Source organism: Lissotriton vulgaris, chromosome 2_1, assembly GCF_964263255.1.
Source record: "Lissotriton vulgaris chromosome 2_1, aLisVul1.2, whole genome shotgun sequence".
Taxonomy (NCBI): Eukaryota; Metazoa; Chordata; class Amphibia; order Caudata; family Salamandridae; genus Lissotriton; species Lissotriton vulgaris.
Window position 1 is genome coordinate 2,101,701,879 of NC_141687.1, and position 15,014 is coordinate 2,101,716,892.

The 15,014-nt window shown below is 45.5% G+C and overlaps 1 protein-coding gene across 3 annotated transcripts in view; it reads right to left on the reverse strand.

Annotated features, from left to right (window-relative positions):
• NEDD4 (NEDD4 E3 ubiquitin protein ligase) overlaps positions 1–15,014 on the reverse strand; it is a 1,992,497-nt gene that overhangs the window by 437,611 nt on the left and 1,539,872 nt on the right. For all 3 annotated transcript variants that reach the window (XM_086958341.1, XM_086958342.1, XM_086958340.1), the window contains one exon: positions 3,129–3,199. In XM_086958341.1, coding sequence (XP_086814467.1) covers positions 3,129–3,199 — 71 coding nt within the window. The remainder of the gene's footprint in view (positions 1–3,128; positions 3,200–15,014) is intronic.

Here is a 15,014-nt window from a genome sequence, read left to right on the forward strand (position 1 = left end):
CCTAGCTAGACCCACCTTGGAGGCCTCTCCACGGCGAGCTGCGACTGTGTGGGGAGCCGGAGACAGGGACGAGCACCGATCAGAAATCTGATCTCATCGGCCTCTCGGTCGTCACTACGGTGCTGCTTGCTGCGATCTCCCAGGTACGTAAGATCTGTGTTGCCTGTGACTCCTGGCAGCCTGGAGTGATTAATGGGACAGTGCCGAGAGGAGACATAAAGACTCTGCAACTGGAGATAAATCCTGCGCCTCGAACACACTTAAAGTCACTGTTGCCCAGAAAGAACTCCAGCACTAACTATAAAAATATCCACTTTCCCTTCACCTACACATCTCCTTATTGCCACATTGGAGCCCCTCCAGAGAAAGATTTTTCAAAGCTAGGCCCAAATGACATTTCTGCGTTTGGTCGGTGATGAACATTATCATTATTACACATATTAAATTAACACATGATGATTCATTCATTTCATGCAAATGCATCTGATTAGGATCCGAAATATTTATATATTTTTATATTTATTTTCGCAGCCAGGCCCAGCGGCCTTCTGACTGACTCACCGGCGGTGCGTGCACTGTCTCTAATTGACTGCTCAAGTCACTCATGACCTGCTGCGTACGGTACGTACGATGACACGACCACCACCACACGGCCAGGCCCAGGCCTCAGGCATGACCACGGCTTGAGCGAGCCTCGTGGTGCTGCTGTGCTGGGGAGAGCAGGCCGGCGGGAGACGGAGTCGGGACCGGAGACTCCGTGTGACACTGGCAGGTAGCAGCTGCAGACCAGTAATTAATTATTAAAATTATTATGGGCAAAGGCCGGGGGAGCAGCGCGCCAGGCCAGCCGGCACACACAGTCCGTCCCGTCCCCCGCGCGCGCCGAAAGAGAAGGTGGCACTGGTGAACCGTGCTGGCGTCACCGTCACTGGCCTGCCTTCCCGTGGATTGGCCAAGAATGTTCCCCAGGGCCGTCATTGGTAGCGCTATCCCAGCGCTACAAGATTGACGGCCCTGGGGACCCACTGAGGTCCCGCAGACCCGCACCGCGCTCTTCTACACACACGCCATAATAAATTATAATCATTCTTATCTAGGGTGTGCGCCGCTCGGCTAACTAACCTGAGGCAACACAACAACAACAAGCATCAGCAAATGCAAACATCAGCAGGCCTGGTGGTGGCCAGAGGTGCGCTTCGGCTTCGCTTCACTTGCACAGAGCACAGTCAGTGCACTGAGTCCAGACTCCGACCACTGCATGATTACAACAAAATGCCGCCCTCAACATTTTGCCGCCCTAGGCGGCCGCCTAGTCCTGCCTAATGGCAGAAACGGCCCTGGTAGTTTGGTGGCTGTTGTGTTGCAATAGGAGAAGACCAATGGGAGGACTGGTGCCTTTGCTGGCCCCTGCTCTGTTTTCAAGACCTTCTTCCAAGGCCTCTAAGGGCATGTGTCAATGAAGTACAATACTGGTGCCCACTGCCTTCCCCAAGTAATAAGCATTATCTAGACCAGTGTAGGTAACCTATTTGGCTACCTTATCCTTCATAAACTGCCTGAGCCAAAGAGGCCCCAAGGTCTTCCAGGACCACAAGCTACAGCAATATATATTCACATTCACTTTAATGGGAGCCATCTACGTATCTAGCTGAACTATAATCAAAGAATCCATATTGAATAAAATAATGTATATCTTTCTTAAATAGTGGCACAAAATGTGTTATGTTAAATGCATTCGTTTGGGTGCCATTTTAAAGTTAATATCAGCCAATGTATAATCAGGCCTGAATAGCATGAATTTCTTTTTATTAACTGTTTTTCCAGTATCATGATTTTCTTTCTCCTGCAGATGCCTTATCACTGTGCTTATTAAGATAGAATAGGCTTATTCTTCAGTTTGTTAGATTAGGGGGGACAGAATATTTCAATTAAAAGTTGGCTTCAGGTATGGAGACTGAGACGGTGGGAAACATCATCCTGGACCAGCCACAGGATTGATGTTACATCCATTGCTCCTTTCTTGGAAGCTGGGAACGCTAGGGAGTCTATCTGCTCCTCGAGATCACTGTCTTTTGTTAGGTTTCTTAGGCGGGAAGAGATAAAGAGAAGCCTTCCAGAATCTTCTTACTTGCTTTAATTGAATGCTCTTTAGAACAGTAGACCAAACCAGATCTTGATTTTGCTGAGAGGAGACCTCTCTTGCCTCGGCTGATTTTGCCTGCCAGTGTTAAGCTTCACACTTAAATATTCAGAATGCTTCCTTTGAGCCTTAAATCTGGTTCAGTCTGGTTCATCTGATGCGAACAACTTTCTAACAGAATTTTGCCTTACCACTGTTGATATTTTGTTTAGAATAGGGAAGCTCCTTTATGTAACCTGACTGGGTGATATTTTGTTTGCTGTATGCAACACTATTTTGCATTTTCTTTCTTATAATATATAAATTCAGACTGCATGTTAATTTGAATATGTATGCTCCTAATTCTGCAGATTGATGTAATGTTTAATCTGTAATATGAACTTAATTGCTATAGAACATTGGAATGTTGGGAGCTCCATTGAAGACAATGGAATGCTCAGGGCTTCTAAAGCCCAGAGATCCAAACATTCCAATGTTTGCCATTCACAGCTGTTGCTGTGAACAAAGGCCCCAGTGAGCCCGATTTAAATCCCCTCAGGCTTACTGAGGCATTTGTTTTATTTGTTAGAACATTCTGCCCTCTAGAGGCGGAATGTTCTCATAGCGTTATAGGCCTCCGTAACTGGGCTAAACTGGCCTTGGCTATTACTGACCCTTGTTAAAGGCCCTCATCTTCGGCTAGGCCCTGTAATGCTGGAATGGGCCCTTTAATGGCCATATAGCCTGCTACGGCAAACAATAAGGCTACAGCTTAAAATGTGTACACCGCTCTGTCGTTCTTGTACAGCCCCTGAAATCAAAATGTTCTGCTAATGATAGCACTTTTATTATACGCCAAGTTAACAATTAAAGGCCCATATGATCACTAAGAGATCGATATTTAAGAAACCCAGCTCTGTCATCATGAAATACATTATTCTTACTCCCAGGCTCTACAACCAAGACTAATTCATCCCCAGAAAATCAACGAGATTAAAAACATACATACCACAGATTCCATATCATTAAGCGTTATTGGCTTCTGAAGCATCATCTTGTAAAATGGGCGAATAAAAAATCCTGTAAAGAAAGATGTATTCAGTCGACTCTGAAAATCAAAGCACACAACATTTTCTCAACACTCCCAATCACTGCTGAAACTAAAAAAGCGATACGCTAACATTAAGGCAGTAGTAACTTTACAAAGGGGTATATTCAAAACAATCTTTCTTAAACATTGGAACATTTTAAAAGTGTCCTGTTAAGTTGCGAATGGTTCGATTAGCCTTTATTATTGTTCCTTTGACTCTACACTGAACTGTATGCAAAGGAGTGCAAATATTTACACAGTTCAAAATAATTATACCTCAATTTTTAGTATTAAATCTTTTTATTGGTAATTTTGAGCACAAACAAATCGAACATCAAGCGCCTACAACCCATTGGGCCGGCTCGACAAGGCAATACTGTACATACACACCAAAACTGTAGTTATGAGCCAAGTGTTAAACACAGCATGCCGCCTACAACCCAGAGGGGCCGGCCGCGTCGTAAAAACTCATTGTGACCAAAGGAGCGATGTGGCCATGGGGCCAGACCCCGGCGAGCTAGGGCTGATAATGCATGTAACTTGAAGAAAAAGAAAACCCCTCCCACCCCAACTAAACCCCGTCCCTACACCCCTTCCCATCCCTCTTCCCCCCCCACCGCCCCCGCCCAACCACACTCCGGGTCCAGGTCCGAACTAACCCCCCCCCCCACAAGACAAGTCTCCTCTGACTTCAGCAGGTCTCTATTTGGGACAAACGTAAGACGCGTAAGTACCTAGGGCATGTGACCTCCTTGAACTCTGTGGCTAAAAGAGACAGAAATGGTTGCCACAATTCCACATATTTCGCGCCCTCCCCGGCCCTGATTAAGGACAGCCTTTCCATGCCCAGTACCGCCCACAATCTAGACAGCCACCCCTGGAATGAGGGAACATGAGTGGTGCGCCAAAGGGACAGGATGTTTTGTAGTGCAGACCCAATAGCAATGGCGCTCAATCTGCCCCTGCGAGAACGTAAGGGGTACGTAATGGGGTTTTGGGAGGCCTAGGAGAACATATGAAGGAAACCTTGGGATTTCAGGGTCAAAATGGGCATCCACCTCATCCAAGATCGACTTCCAATAACCCCGGAGGTGTGCACAGTCCCAGAGAAGGTGTGTTAAGGACCCCGCTTCCCCGCAGCCGCGCCAGCATGTTGCCTCCTTACTGTGGTCCATCTCGTGTAACCTCTCTGGGGTGTAATACCAATATGTCACCACCTTGGTGAGGGTGTCAGTCAGGCCCATGTGATAGGCGGAGTGCTGCGCATGATAGTATATCCCCTCCCATTCTTTAGAGCTGAGTGTGCGTCCTAGCTATACCTCAATTTTTAAAACACATTTTGAAAATATCAGGATATTTAAATAAAAAGATCTTGCAAGTCTAAAGTAATTTGCATATTGTTAAAAATACCTCCAGGCCTCTTTAGCTATACTTGTGATCCACTATGATGACTGGTGATTAAAAAAGGCGTGCTTTACAGCAACAAGTGCTACAGTTAAAAGTGTTGTATTTTTTCTACACAATACAAAAGGCAACCCTGGGATGCACTTTTTAGGTCTAGTCAGTAAAGACAGCTTTAGATGTCTTATCAGTCTACTGTAATTTTATAATACACCATATTCTTAGCAATACTACATACATACAGGGGCTTTTGGTCCACCCCCTCCAGCCGCTGCTCTTTTTGAGAGTCATTCACACTTCGGGTCAGTTACCAACATATCATACATGGAGTTTGAAATGAAACTGAGATTGGAGTGGGGTGGAATGGAGTGGAGCAGATTATTTTGGATTGGAGTGGGTCAGATTCGAGTGGGGCATATTGTTTTGGATTGGATTGGGCAGCTGGTTTAGGAATGGAGTGGGGCACATTGTTTTGTATTGGAGTAGGGCTGATTGGAGTAAGGCAGATTGTTTTGGATTGGAGTGTGGCAGATTGCTTTGGATTGGAGTGTGGCGGATTGTTTTGGATTGAGTGGGGTAGATTGGATAGAAGTGGGGTGGATTGTGGAGGGAGTTGGGTGGATTGGGGTGAGGTGGTTGGAAGTTGAGTGGGGTAGATTGGATTGGGGTCAGGTGGATTGGAGTGGAGTGGGGTAGATTGGATTGGAGTGGGACAGATTCTGGTGGATTGGATGGGGAGAATTAGGATGAGTGGGTGGATTAGGGTGAGGTGGATTGGAGTGGAGTGGGACAGTTGTTTTGGTTTGGAGTGTGAAAGGCTGAAGTGGGATGGATTGGAGTGAGTGATTATTTTCGACTGATCTGGGGAAGATTGGAGTGTAAGATTGTTTCGATTGGATTGCAGCAGTTTGGAGTGGGGTGGATTAGAGTGGGGCAGATTAGAGTGGGAAAGACTGTTTTGTATTGGAGTGGGGAGGATTGGAGTTGGGAATACTGGAGTGTGGCAGATTGTTTTGGATTGAAGTGGGCAGATCGTTTTGGATTGGATTGGGGCAGATTGTTTTTGATTTGACTGGGGCGGACTGGCGTAGGGGCAGATTGTAGTGAGTCAGATTGTCTTGGATTGAGTAGGGCAGATTGTTTGGATTGGAGTGGGGCGGATTGTTTTGGATTGGAGTGGGGCAGATTGTTTTGGATTGGAGTTGGGCAGATTGATTTGGACTGGAGTCGAGCATACTGTTTTGGTTTGAGTGGGGCAGATTGTTTTACATTAGGGTGGGACACACTTTTGGATTGAAGCGGGGCATTTTGCTGTGGATTGGAGTGGGAAGGACAGGAGTGGGGAAGATTAGAGTGGGCATTTTAGAGCCTGGCAGATTAGAGTGGGGCAGATTAGAGTGGGGCAGATTCTTTTGGATTAAGGAGTGCAGATTGTTTTGGAATGGAATGGGGCAGATTCAAGTGGACACATTATTTTGGAGCGGGCAGACTGTTTTGGATTGGAGACGAGCAGACTGTTTTGGATTGGAGACGAGCATACGGTTTTGGATTTGAGAGGGGCAGATTGTTTTGAATTGAAGTGGGACAGTTTGTTTTTGATTGGAGTCGGCAGACTGATTTGGATTCGAGTGGGGCAGATTGTTTTGACTGGAGTGGTGCAAATTAGAGAGCGGAAGATGGAGTGGATTTGATTGTTTTGGATTGGAGTGTGGCGAATTGGAATGGGGTGAGTTGTTAAGATTGGAGTAGGGTGGACCGGAGTGGATTGGATTGATGGGGTTCGGTTGAGTGGGACGGACTGGTGAGGGGTGAGGTGGATTGGAGTGGAGCGGATTGGAGAGTGATGGATTGGGGTGTACTGCACAATTATGTGTTAAAGCATCATTAAAAATGATACAAATTTTCTTTGCAATAAAATAACGCTCATCATTTGAGAACTGCTCTCCACGAAAAAAACAAAAAAAGACATGACTGCAAAGCGAGAAAAAGAAGACTTGGCAAACTAAAAGAAAGCTAACTATAGGAAATAAATCTCTACAAATGTGTTTATCCTGCCAGGCACGTTTTTGCCAATCACGCCTTCTGTTTGCAGGCCATTAAAAGTTAAACAGAACAAAATATTACCTCAATCACATCGGGCGCATTGGACGGGCACTGATAAAGCTGAATCAATCAGGGCTTTGTCCTCGCGCCACAGAAGAAGAGTTCCACACAAGCCAACAAATGGTAAGCAACATGAGGGCCCAAAGCCCTTTATGTTAACAGTTTTGGAAATGTGATAGGTTTATGTCTTTAATATGTATCTAGGGTCCTAGGAAAAATAAGAATACAAGAGTTCATGTTGCATTTTCGATATAATACTTCTGTATTTATTCATGGTCATAAATATAGGTGAAACAATTTTTTTTTTCCACATCACCCGTACCTCGGGACGGATGCAACTATTCTGAATTACACCTAACATTACAAGACGTATGTGGAGATGTAAGTCTGGAATGCTGCGCAGTCATGGAACCCCAGAACCTTTGGGATTCCAGGACGGACAGTAATCTCTGGGCCCCTTTAGGAGAGACTTGTCGTTATGCTGTATTACCAATAAATCCTTCGACCCACTGAAGACGCGTGAGTGTATGCTTCAGTATTTTGGCGACGAGTGGGCAACTAAGAAGATTCATATTTCCTGCATCCAGGAGCGAAAGAAAGGCAAGCAACCAGGCCTAACATTCCAAACGACGGAAAAACGTGAAGAAAACAGGGGCCAGAAAACCTTCAATTTTATGAAACTGTTGTTGTGTATCGGGTATGTTACTACTATAAGGTGAGAACTTTTTATTATTTATTCTCCATTAAGGATCTCAACGATGGCAGAGCACGAGCATGAGTCAAACTGTGTGAAACAGACCGCAGGAGTAACACTGCGTGAGACAGAGCGCACAAGTCAGATTTCGTGAGACAGATTACGCGTGATACGTTCCATTCTTAAGCCTGAAACTCACCCAGTACGTGCCACCGACTATAGTTTAAAGAAATATTCTCTTTGAAATGTTATAAAAAACATACCCGATCGGCTAGCAATATACTCTGCCTTTCTACAGTGTGAAGCACATTATTCATCTGACAGCTGATCGCGGCGCCTACAGACACAGCCTGTGCGGTTGCCTTTGCGTCTCCTTCAAGTACATCAGGATCTGCATTACATTCCGGGAGAACACCAAGTCCATCAACATAAAAAGAGGACTTTTAAGTTAAGTTTCTTCACTTTTCAACATCATTTTAAAAGAAATTTTACAACAGCGATTTGCATGCTTTGCAAATCGCTATTTGCAAGTTTAGAGCAGTCATCAGTGATTTGCACACTCAATCCTACGTTTGTCAACTCAATAGTTTTACAATAAAGTGCAGATCACAGCGATTTGCACGCTTAGTTCTTGTGTTGTTTTAGCATTTAGTTTTTTTTTGTTTTCAAGGAAAACTGCAAATTACAATGATTTGCACACTCAGTTTTTTTTCCTTTTCATTATTTCAACATCTAACCAACAGGCAGAGTGTTCAAGCACAAGCACCATTCCTACAAGAACCTGGAGACCCACCACTGGAGTGGAATTTCAGAGCTTATCTAGGAGCAATTGATGTCTAAAAATTCAGACCAGAAAGACGCAAAAATCTTATGTATTATCATTTGGGCGTAGAAGGTCAGAACGTATATGACCACTTACCTGAACATGTTCCTGCCGAAAATGAAGATCTTGACAAATTTGAAACAGCATTCACAAAACCAGATAAATACTTCTCAAAAACTAAGAATATTGTTGTACATAGATAAGAAAAAATTAAGAGAAGACAACAACCTAATGAAAGTATAGACACTTATGTTACAGCGTTAAAAATGCTAGCTTCCAAATGCAAATTTGATAATTTTACTGCAGAGTTAATACATGACCAGTTAGTAGCTAAATACCATTCTAAAAAAATACAAGAAAGAAAACTCAACATTAGATAAAGCTATAGAGTTAGCTAAAAGCATCAAATGTTCTTCTATTGATGTAAAATTACTTGAAGAATCTTTAGCCAAGTTTATAATCTCTGGTGCAGTAGTTAATAAACCCATCACTAAAGGTTTCTCAGGCAACATTAGACAGAGAACATTCTCTAGACCAAATAATCCTCCTCAACAGGTTCACAAGGTGTATTGTTATAGATGTGGTTCACCTTCACATGTTTCCTCTTTCAAGTATTGTCCAGCACTGGGTCAACAATGTTTGAAATGTGGGAAAATAGGTAATATTTTCAAAATGTGCGGAGTAGGAAAACCCACAAATGTCCGTTGTGTTCTAAATGACTGTGATGGTAATTTTGCTGAGGAACACTATGAAGAAATTAAAGTATTACTTTTAGGTGTAAAGTGTGTTAATTCAAATGATGAAGATCTAGTGGTTGACCTGAATCTTAATGTATTTTTCGAAGGTCACTCAATTCAACTATTAGTCGACAGTGGCTCACGCATAACCATTATTTCTCATGATTTTTTTGTGAAGTACTGGTATGGTAAAGCTCTACTTCCACCAGACATTCTTACAGTAGCATATGAAGAAGGAAGTAGAGTAGATCTCATTGGTTTCTTTTGGGCCGACATTAAAATCTTAGATGAATCAATTAAAGGGAAAGTATATGTCGCCAGCAGAGGAATCAATGTCTTAGGTTTAATTCACCGAGCTGAATTTGACATTACAATCAGACCAGCTCTAGATCAACCCATTTCATTTGCGAAAAAGAGATTAGGTGCAGTGAACAACAGTAAAAACGCATGGGATGAAAAATTCTCCAAAGTTTTTCAAGCTAAGGTAGGTAAAATCTCAGCTTTTGTATACTGTATCAAAGTCAAACATGACGTTCCTCCAGTCAAACATAAATTGCGTAACATTCCATTAAGTGTAAGAGGAGATCGTTCTACAATGCTTAATGATATGTGCACACAAGGCATCATTGAGAAGACAGAAGGAACTCTGTGGTTGTCTCCCATAGTTTTAGCTAAGAAAAAGAACGGTGAACTGCCATGTGTTTTGATATGAGGAGTGTAAATTTAGCTATATGGGTAGACAATTACCCACTACCTAGAATAGAAGATCTAATAACCAAAGTTGGTCAATCTAGTTGGTTTAGCAAATTAGATTTGAGAGCAGCTTATCATCAAGTCGAACTGGACGAAAGCTCTCGTCATTTGACAGCGTTTGTAACACCTGGAGTTTTTCAATTTTGCCGAATGCCGTTCTGCATTGCTTCTGCCGCTGCAGTTTTTCCACAGACTCATGACAGATATGTTTATTGGTAAGGAACATGTTGTAATCTTTCAAGACAATGTTTTAATATTTGCTGTTACAGAACATGAACATGATCTTGCATTGAATGATGTTTTGGAAACTTTGGAAAAAAGGGGTGCCACACTACGGAAAGATAAGTGTATATTCAAAACAAGAGAAAATGAATATCTTCTCTGAACTAGGTGTGAAACCTAAACCTACCCTATTAAAAAGTATTGTAGATGCTCCTACTTCACAAAATAGAGAGCAATTGCTGTCCTTTTTAGGCTTATTTGAATTTTATGCAAACTTCATGCAAAACTTTGCCACCATCACTGAATGCTTCAAAGTTTTGCTAAAAAAAAGATGAAAAATTTGTTTGGTCAGATTTATGTCAAAGTACTTTTGAAAGAGTTAAAAAAGATCACTCGCGCACCAGTATTACAATCCTTTGCGGAAGAAAGAAAGACTATTGTTACAGTGGATGCTTCCGAGTATGGTTTAGGGGCAGTTTTAACTCAGCTTAATATTACACATGAAACGACTGTAGTCTTTGCCTCTAGAACATTACGTTCATCTTGGGGCGTGGCCAAGCTGGCAACCAAGATGGCCGCATGGCTTTGAAGCTCCGTACGGCTCTCCAGTATCCTGGCGTGCTCCTGCAATCCACACTGACATCGTGATGCGGGCATATGGTGAACAGAAGCTCACAACGGCCTAGAATTGTCCAGTCGAGGAATGGAGTCGATTGATGCCTGGGCACGATCACTAAGGCCCTCGTCTACGGCCGGATGCTCGGGCCACAGTGGCTCGGAGCGGCCCAGGCCGCATGAATTTCCAGTGAGTGCCGCTCCCCTCCCCCCCCCGCAGTGAAGAACTCCCACAGCTCCTCTCTACCTCCGCCGCCAAACGGGAGACACTTCGGTACCAGCATAGCTGAGTTGCACTGCCAATCGCACGGAACACGCAAGGGCAGGGGCGCACGATAGACATGGTGTGCGCCGCCATCTTATATTAGGGATGCCACCCGGTATGGGCCCACAGCACGGAGAAAGGCGTAATCTTTAAGCTGCTGCAGGCAGAGTTGACTTCTACAGAAAAATTGTAGGATCGCCACGCTTACCTCTGCGGATCGACAGGAAACAAATGCATCTTCATTGCAGGCCAGCTTACACAGAGAGAATCAATGTCTTAGGTTTAATTCATCAAGATGACTTTGACATTACAATCAGACCAGGTCTAGATCAACCCATTTAATTTCATTGTAACAGGGCGCCGCCTAACAAGGTCCCTTCTAGAACCTGCAGCACAATTTGCACAGTGTGGTCAATGGTTCCCTGCTGAAGTCTGGTGCCTGCTCCCCTCGGGGACAATGACACCTGATGCAAGTGGGTCACAGACGGCTGGGTTGCGGTGTTCCCTTCTGCAGCCAGTGGGCTAGCTTGCGAGGTGGTGTGCTTCCTCGTGTTACATAGGCACAGCGCTCCCACAGGCAGGACTGGGCCCCACAAGTAATGTCGCTATGGACTTTGGGTCACCGCCAGATCGCTAATACGCCGAGCACGTGGGACAGGTACACCTCGAGAACACATCTGAGACCTGGCTCTGCACGGCGGTTTCACCTCGCAGGCATGGGACGCAAGGACCAGAAACAGAGAACGCTTCCTACTGAGAAACTCGCTGATACCTCCACAGCGCAAAGCTCCACCATGGCAGAAGTGGCACACGGCCCGATTCTGGGAGATGGATCCCCGGACGCAGCGCATTCATTACTCCAGGAGACGCGTGCTGGCTTCAAGGGGCTGGACAGTCGCTTCGACTCCCTTGACAACATTATTGCTAGCCTTGGCATCAAAGTACAAGCCCACGACAGAAGGTTGGATGTCGCAGAAGCCTGTATATCAGACATTGAGGAAGGTACGTCACAATCAGTTCAATGTCTGGAACGGGTGGAGCGCATTGTAAAAGAAGTGGCCCTCAAAAACGGGGAGCCGCCGAAATAACGTACGAATTCTCGGAGTCCCGGAGTCCACCCCCACTGGCCGCATGGATCTGTTTATCGAAACCCTGCTATTGGGACAGTTCGAGAAGGAGTCTTTCATCCCTGGCTTTGTAATAGAAAGGGCACATAGATCACTGGGCCCTCGTCCGAATCCTGGTCTTCCTCCCAGGCCTATCGTGGCACGAGTAATGAACTTTAGGGACAGGGACACGATCCATCGCTGGGCAAGAGAAAAGGGAGACATGGACTGGCAAGGCTTCAAGTTATCCTTCTATCCGGAATTCACTGCTGTGGTACAGGATGCCAGGTGGAAATTCAACAGCGTCAAGGCCGCCCTGAGAAACCCGAATTTGCGTTATGGAATGCTTTATCCTGCTCGCCTGAAGGTTGATGTGGATGGCAGGGCCAGAGTATTTGATAATCCATCGGAAGCACCGGAATTCTGCAAGATGTATAAACAGAGGAACAATCCCACAATCAGGCCGTTTCCAGGCCTTCACCACCACACAACGTCTCAGATGAAAGTGCAGGCTGGGTGGGTTGAGGGGGGTGGGTTATTTCATTTATGAGTCAGTTCTTTCAGGCCTGTTCACAGTGTTATAAATTGATCACTGCTGTTAATAGTCACCAATTTACACCAATGAGGTCGTCACAACATCCAGATGACCAGGTTCGGTAATGTAGAGGGTCCAGTGAGCCTCATTCTACTACATGAAATGTGCGAGGCTTGAATGACAACCGGAAAAGACAACAGATCATACAATTTTTAACGAGGCACAGGGTAGATGTTGCACTCTTACAAGAAACACATCTGCCCAAGATTGACAAGGCGTATTTTGGGTCTAGCTGGGCAGCGAACAGATATTTCGCAAAGTATAGTAACTACGCTAGAGGGGCAGCCATTTTAATTCATAATAGGGTGCCTTTTTGCATGAGTTCCATTCACCAGGACAGTGAGGGACGCTATTTAACAGTTTCTGGAATCCTGTCTGGCAGGAAAGTGACATTTCTGTGTATATATGCCCCCAATGTAGACTCTCCTGACATTTACCATGACCTGTCCTCGCATCTAGACAAGCTGGACTCACAGGCGTTGATAGTGGGTGGAGACTTTAATTTACTGATTGACCCTGTAACGGACAGCACATCCGGGGCACAAGACACTAAACCTCGATCTCGCCATGCACTCAAGGAGCTATGTGACAGGTTCTCTCTACTTGATGTTTGGCGGAAACGCAACCCAAACACAACAGAATACACACACTATTCAGGGCAACGCAACACATGGACTAGGATAGACTTTTGGTTACTCTCGCCTGACATTTCTGCCTAGGACCTATTCGGATCATTCCCCGGTTAAATTACAGTTGCAGTTACCCCGCCCGGAGGGATTTGAACGGCAATGGCGGTTCCCTAACTGCGCACTGCAGGATGAAGTTTTCAGAGCAGAAATACAAGAGGCTATTGTAGACTATTTTGACTTAAACACCTGCTCGGTAGATTCATGGGCGGTACTGTGGGAGGGCTTCAAAGCGGTCCTCAGGGGCGCATGCATAGCAAAACACGCTGGCGGTTGGTATTGTTGGAGGACTACAGCGAAACAGAAGACAGGGAAATCCTATTTATGGGGGAGTACCTGACTACTAGATGATACAGAGAGGGGGAGAGGACCGGAAGGACCCTTGCAAAGTTATTGCGTCCACCTTACCATAAAACATACAACCTAAGCCTAGAAGATCTTTCAGATATATAGCTGCCAGTAGCTACGGAGAAGTGTGGCTCACTGGTTAGAGCGGCAGACCCTGATGCAGAGATCTGACCCGCGACCAGGGTTCAATTTCCGTCGGGACAGGGTCTTGGGCTCAATGTCCGCGGGCCCGATAATTCTCGCCACGGTGCCTACTGTAATCATGGGTCCCACTCTGCAACTCTGGGCAATAGCTTACTTAATCTCCACACCGGCCCTAATCGCTAAGGATGCGAGGCTTCACCTTGGGGTGCCCAGGAGTGGGCGTCTCATAGGAACAGGCCAGGATGGGTTCCTCAGCGGTACAGCGCGGGGACACACTGGATAGTGTAACCAGGCGCTTTATAAGCTCAGTAACTACTACAGGAGGGTAGGTTCTTCCTAATGAACAAGTTACTTACCTTCAGTACCGTATTATCTGGTAGAGACTCTTATCTAGCTGCAGATTCCTTACCTTTGAATTTCACGGGCATCAGGCTGGATCCGGAACCTTTTGCTGAGCACTACCCCTTGCGCACGACGTTGGGTGGCTCCATTCGGCTCCGCGTGTCGGGAGCCTCGGTTATGACGTCGCGTTGCCTATATAAGGGGGGTGGTGATGGACAGAGTATCTGAATTAAGCAGAACACTCCTACCCAGTCAACAGATCAGGGCTTGATCCATCACCGTTTTTTAGCTCACTGCACCATCCCAGCTCAGAACCTGGCTACATGCAAATTAGTCTGTCCCTGGCCCAGAGCATCATGGGAACAGGGCAGACCAAACTACCAAGCCAATTCTTTTACTGGAAAGGAAACAAGCTTCCGGGGACCGGTTTCTGGCATTACAGCCGTCTTCGGCCCGGCTTGCTTGAATCCTGATGGTGCAGTGAGCAAGGGACTCATGTCTGAGCATACCCTTCCACGCTTATGGTGGACAAAACGATTCAGAAATCAGGATTCAAGCAAGCCGGGCCGAAGACGGCTGTAATGCCAGAAACAGGTCCCCGGAAGCTTGTTTCCTTTCCAGTATAAGAATTGGCTTGGTAGTTTGGTCTGCCCTGTTCCCATGATGCACTGGGCCAGGGTCAGACTAATTTGCATGTAGCCAGGTTCTAAGCTGGGATGGTGCAGTGAGCTAAAAAACGGTGATGGATCAAGCCCTGATCTGTTGACTGGGTAGGAGTGTTCTGCTTAATTCAGAGTCTCTGTCCATCACCACCCCCTTTTCTGAATCGTTTTGTCCCCCATAAGCGTGGAAGGGTATACTCAGATGTGAGTCCCTTGCTCACTGCACCATCAGAATTCGAGCAAACCGGGCCGAAGACGGCTGTAATGCCAGAAACCGGTCCCCGGAAGCTTGTTTCCTTTCCAGTATAA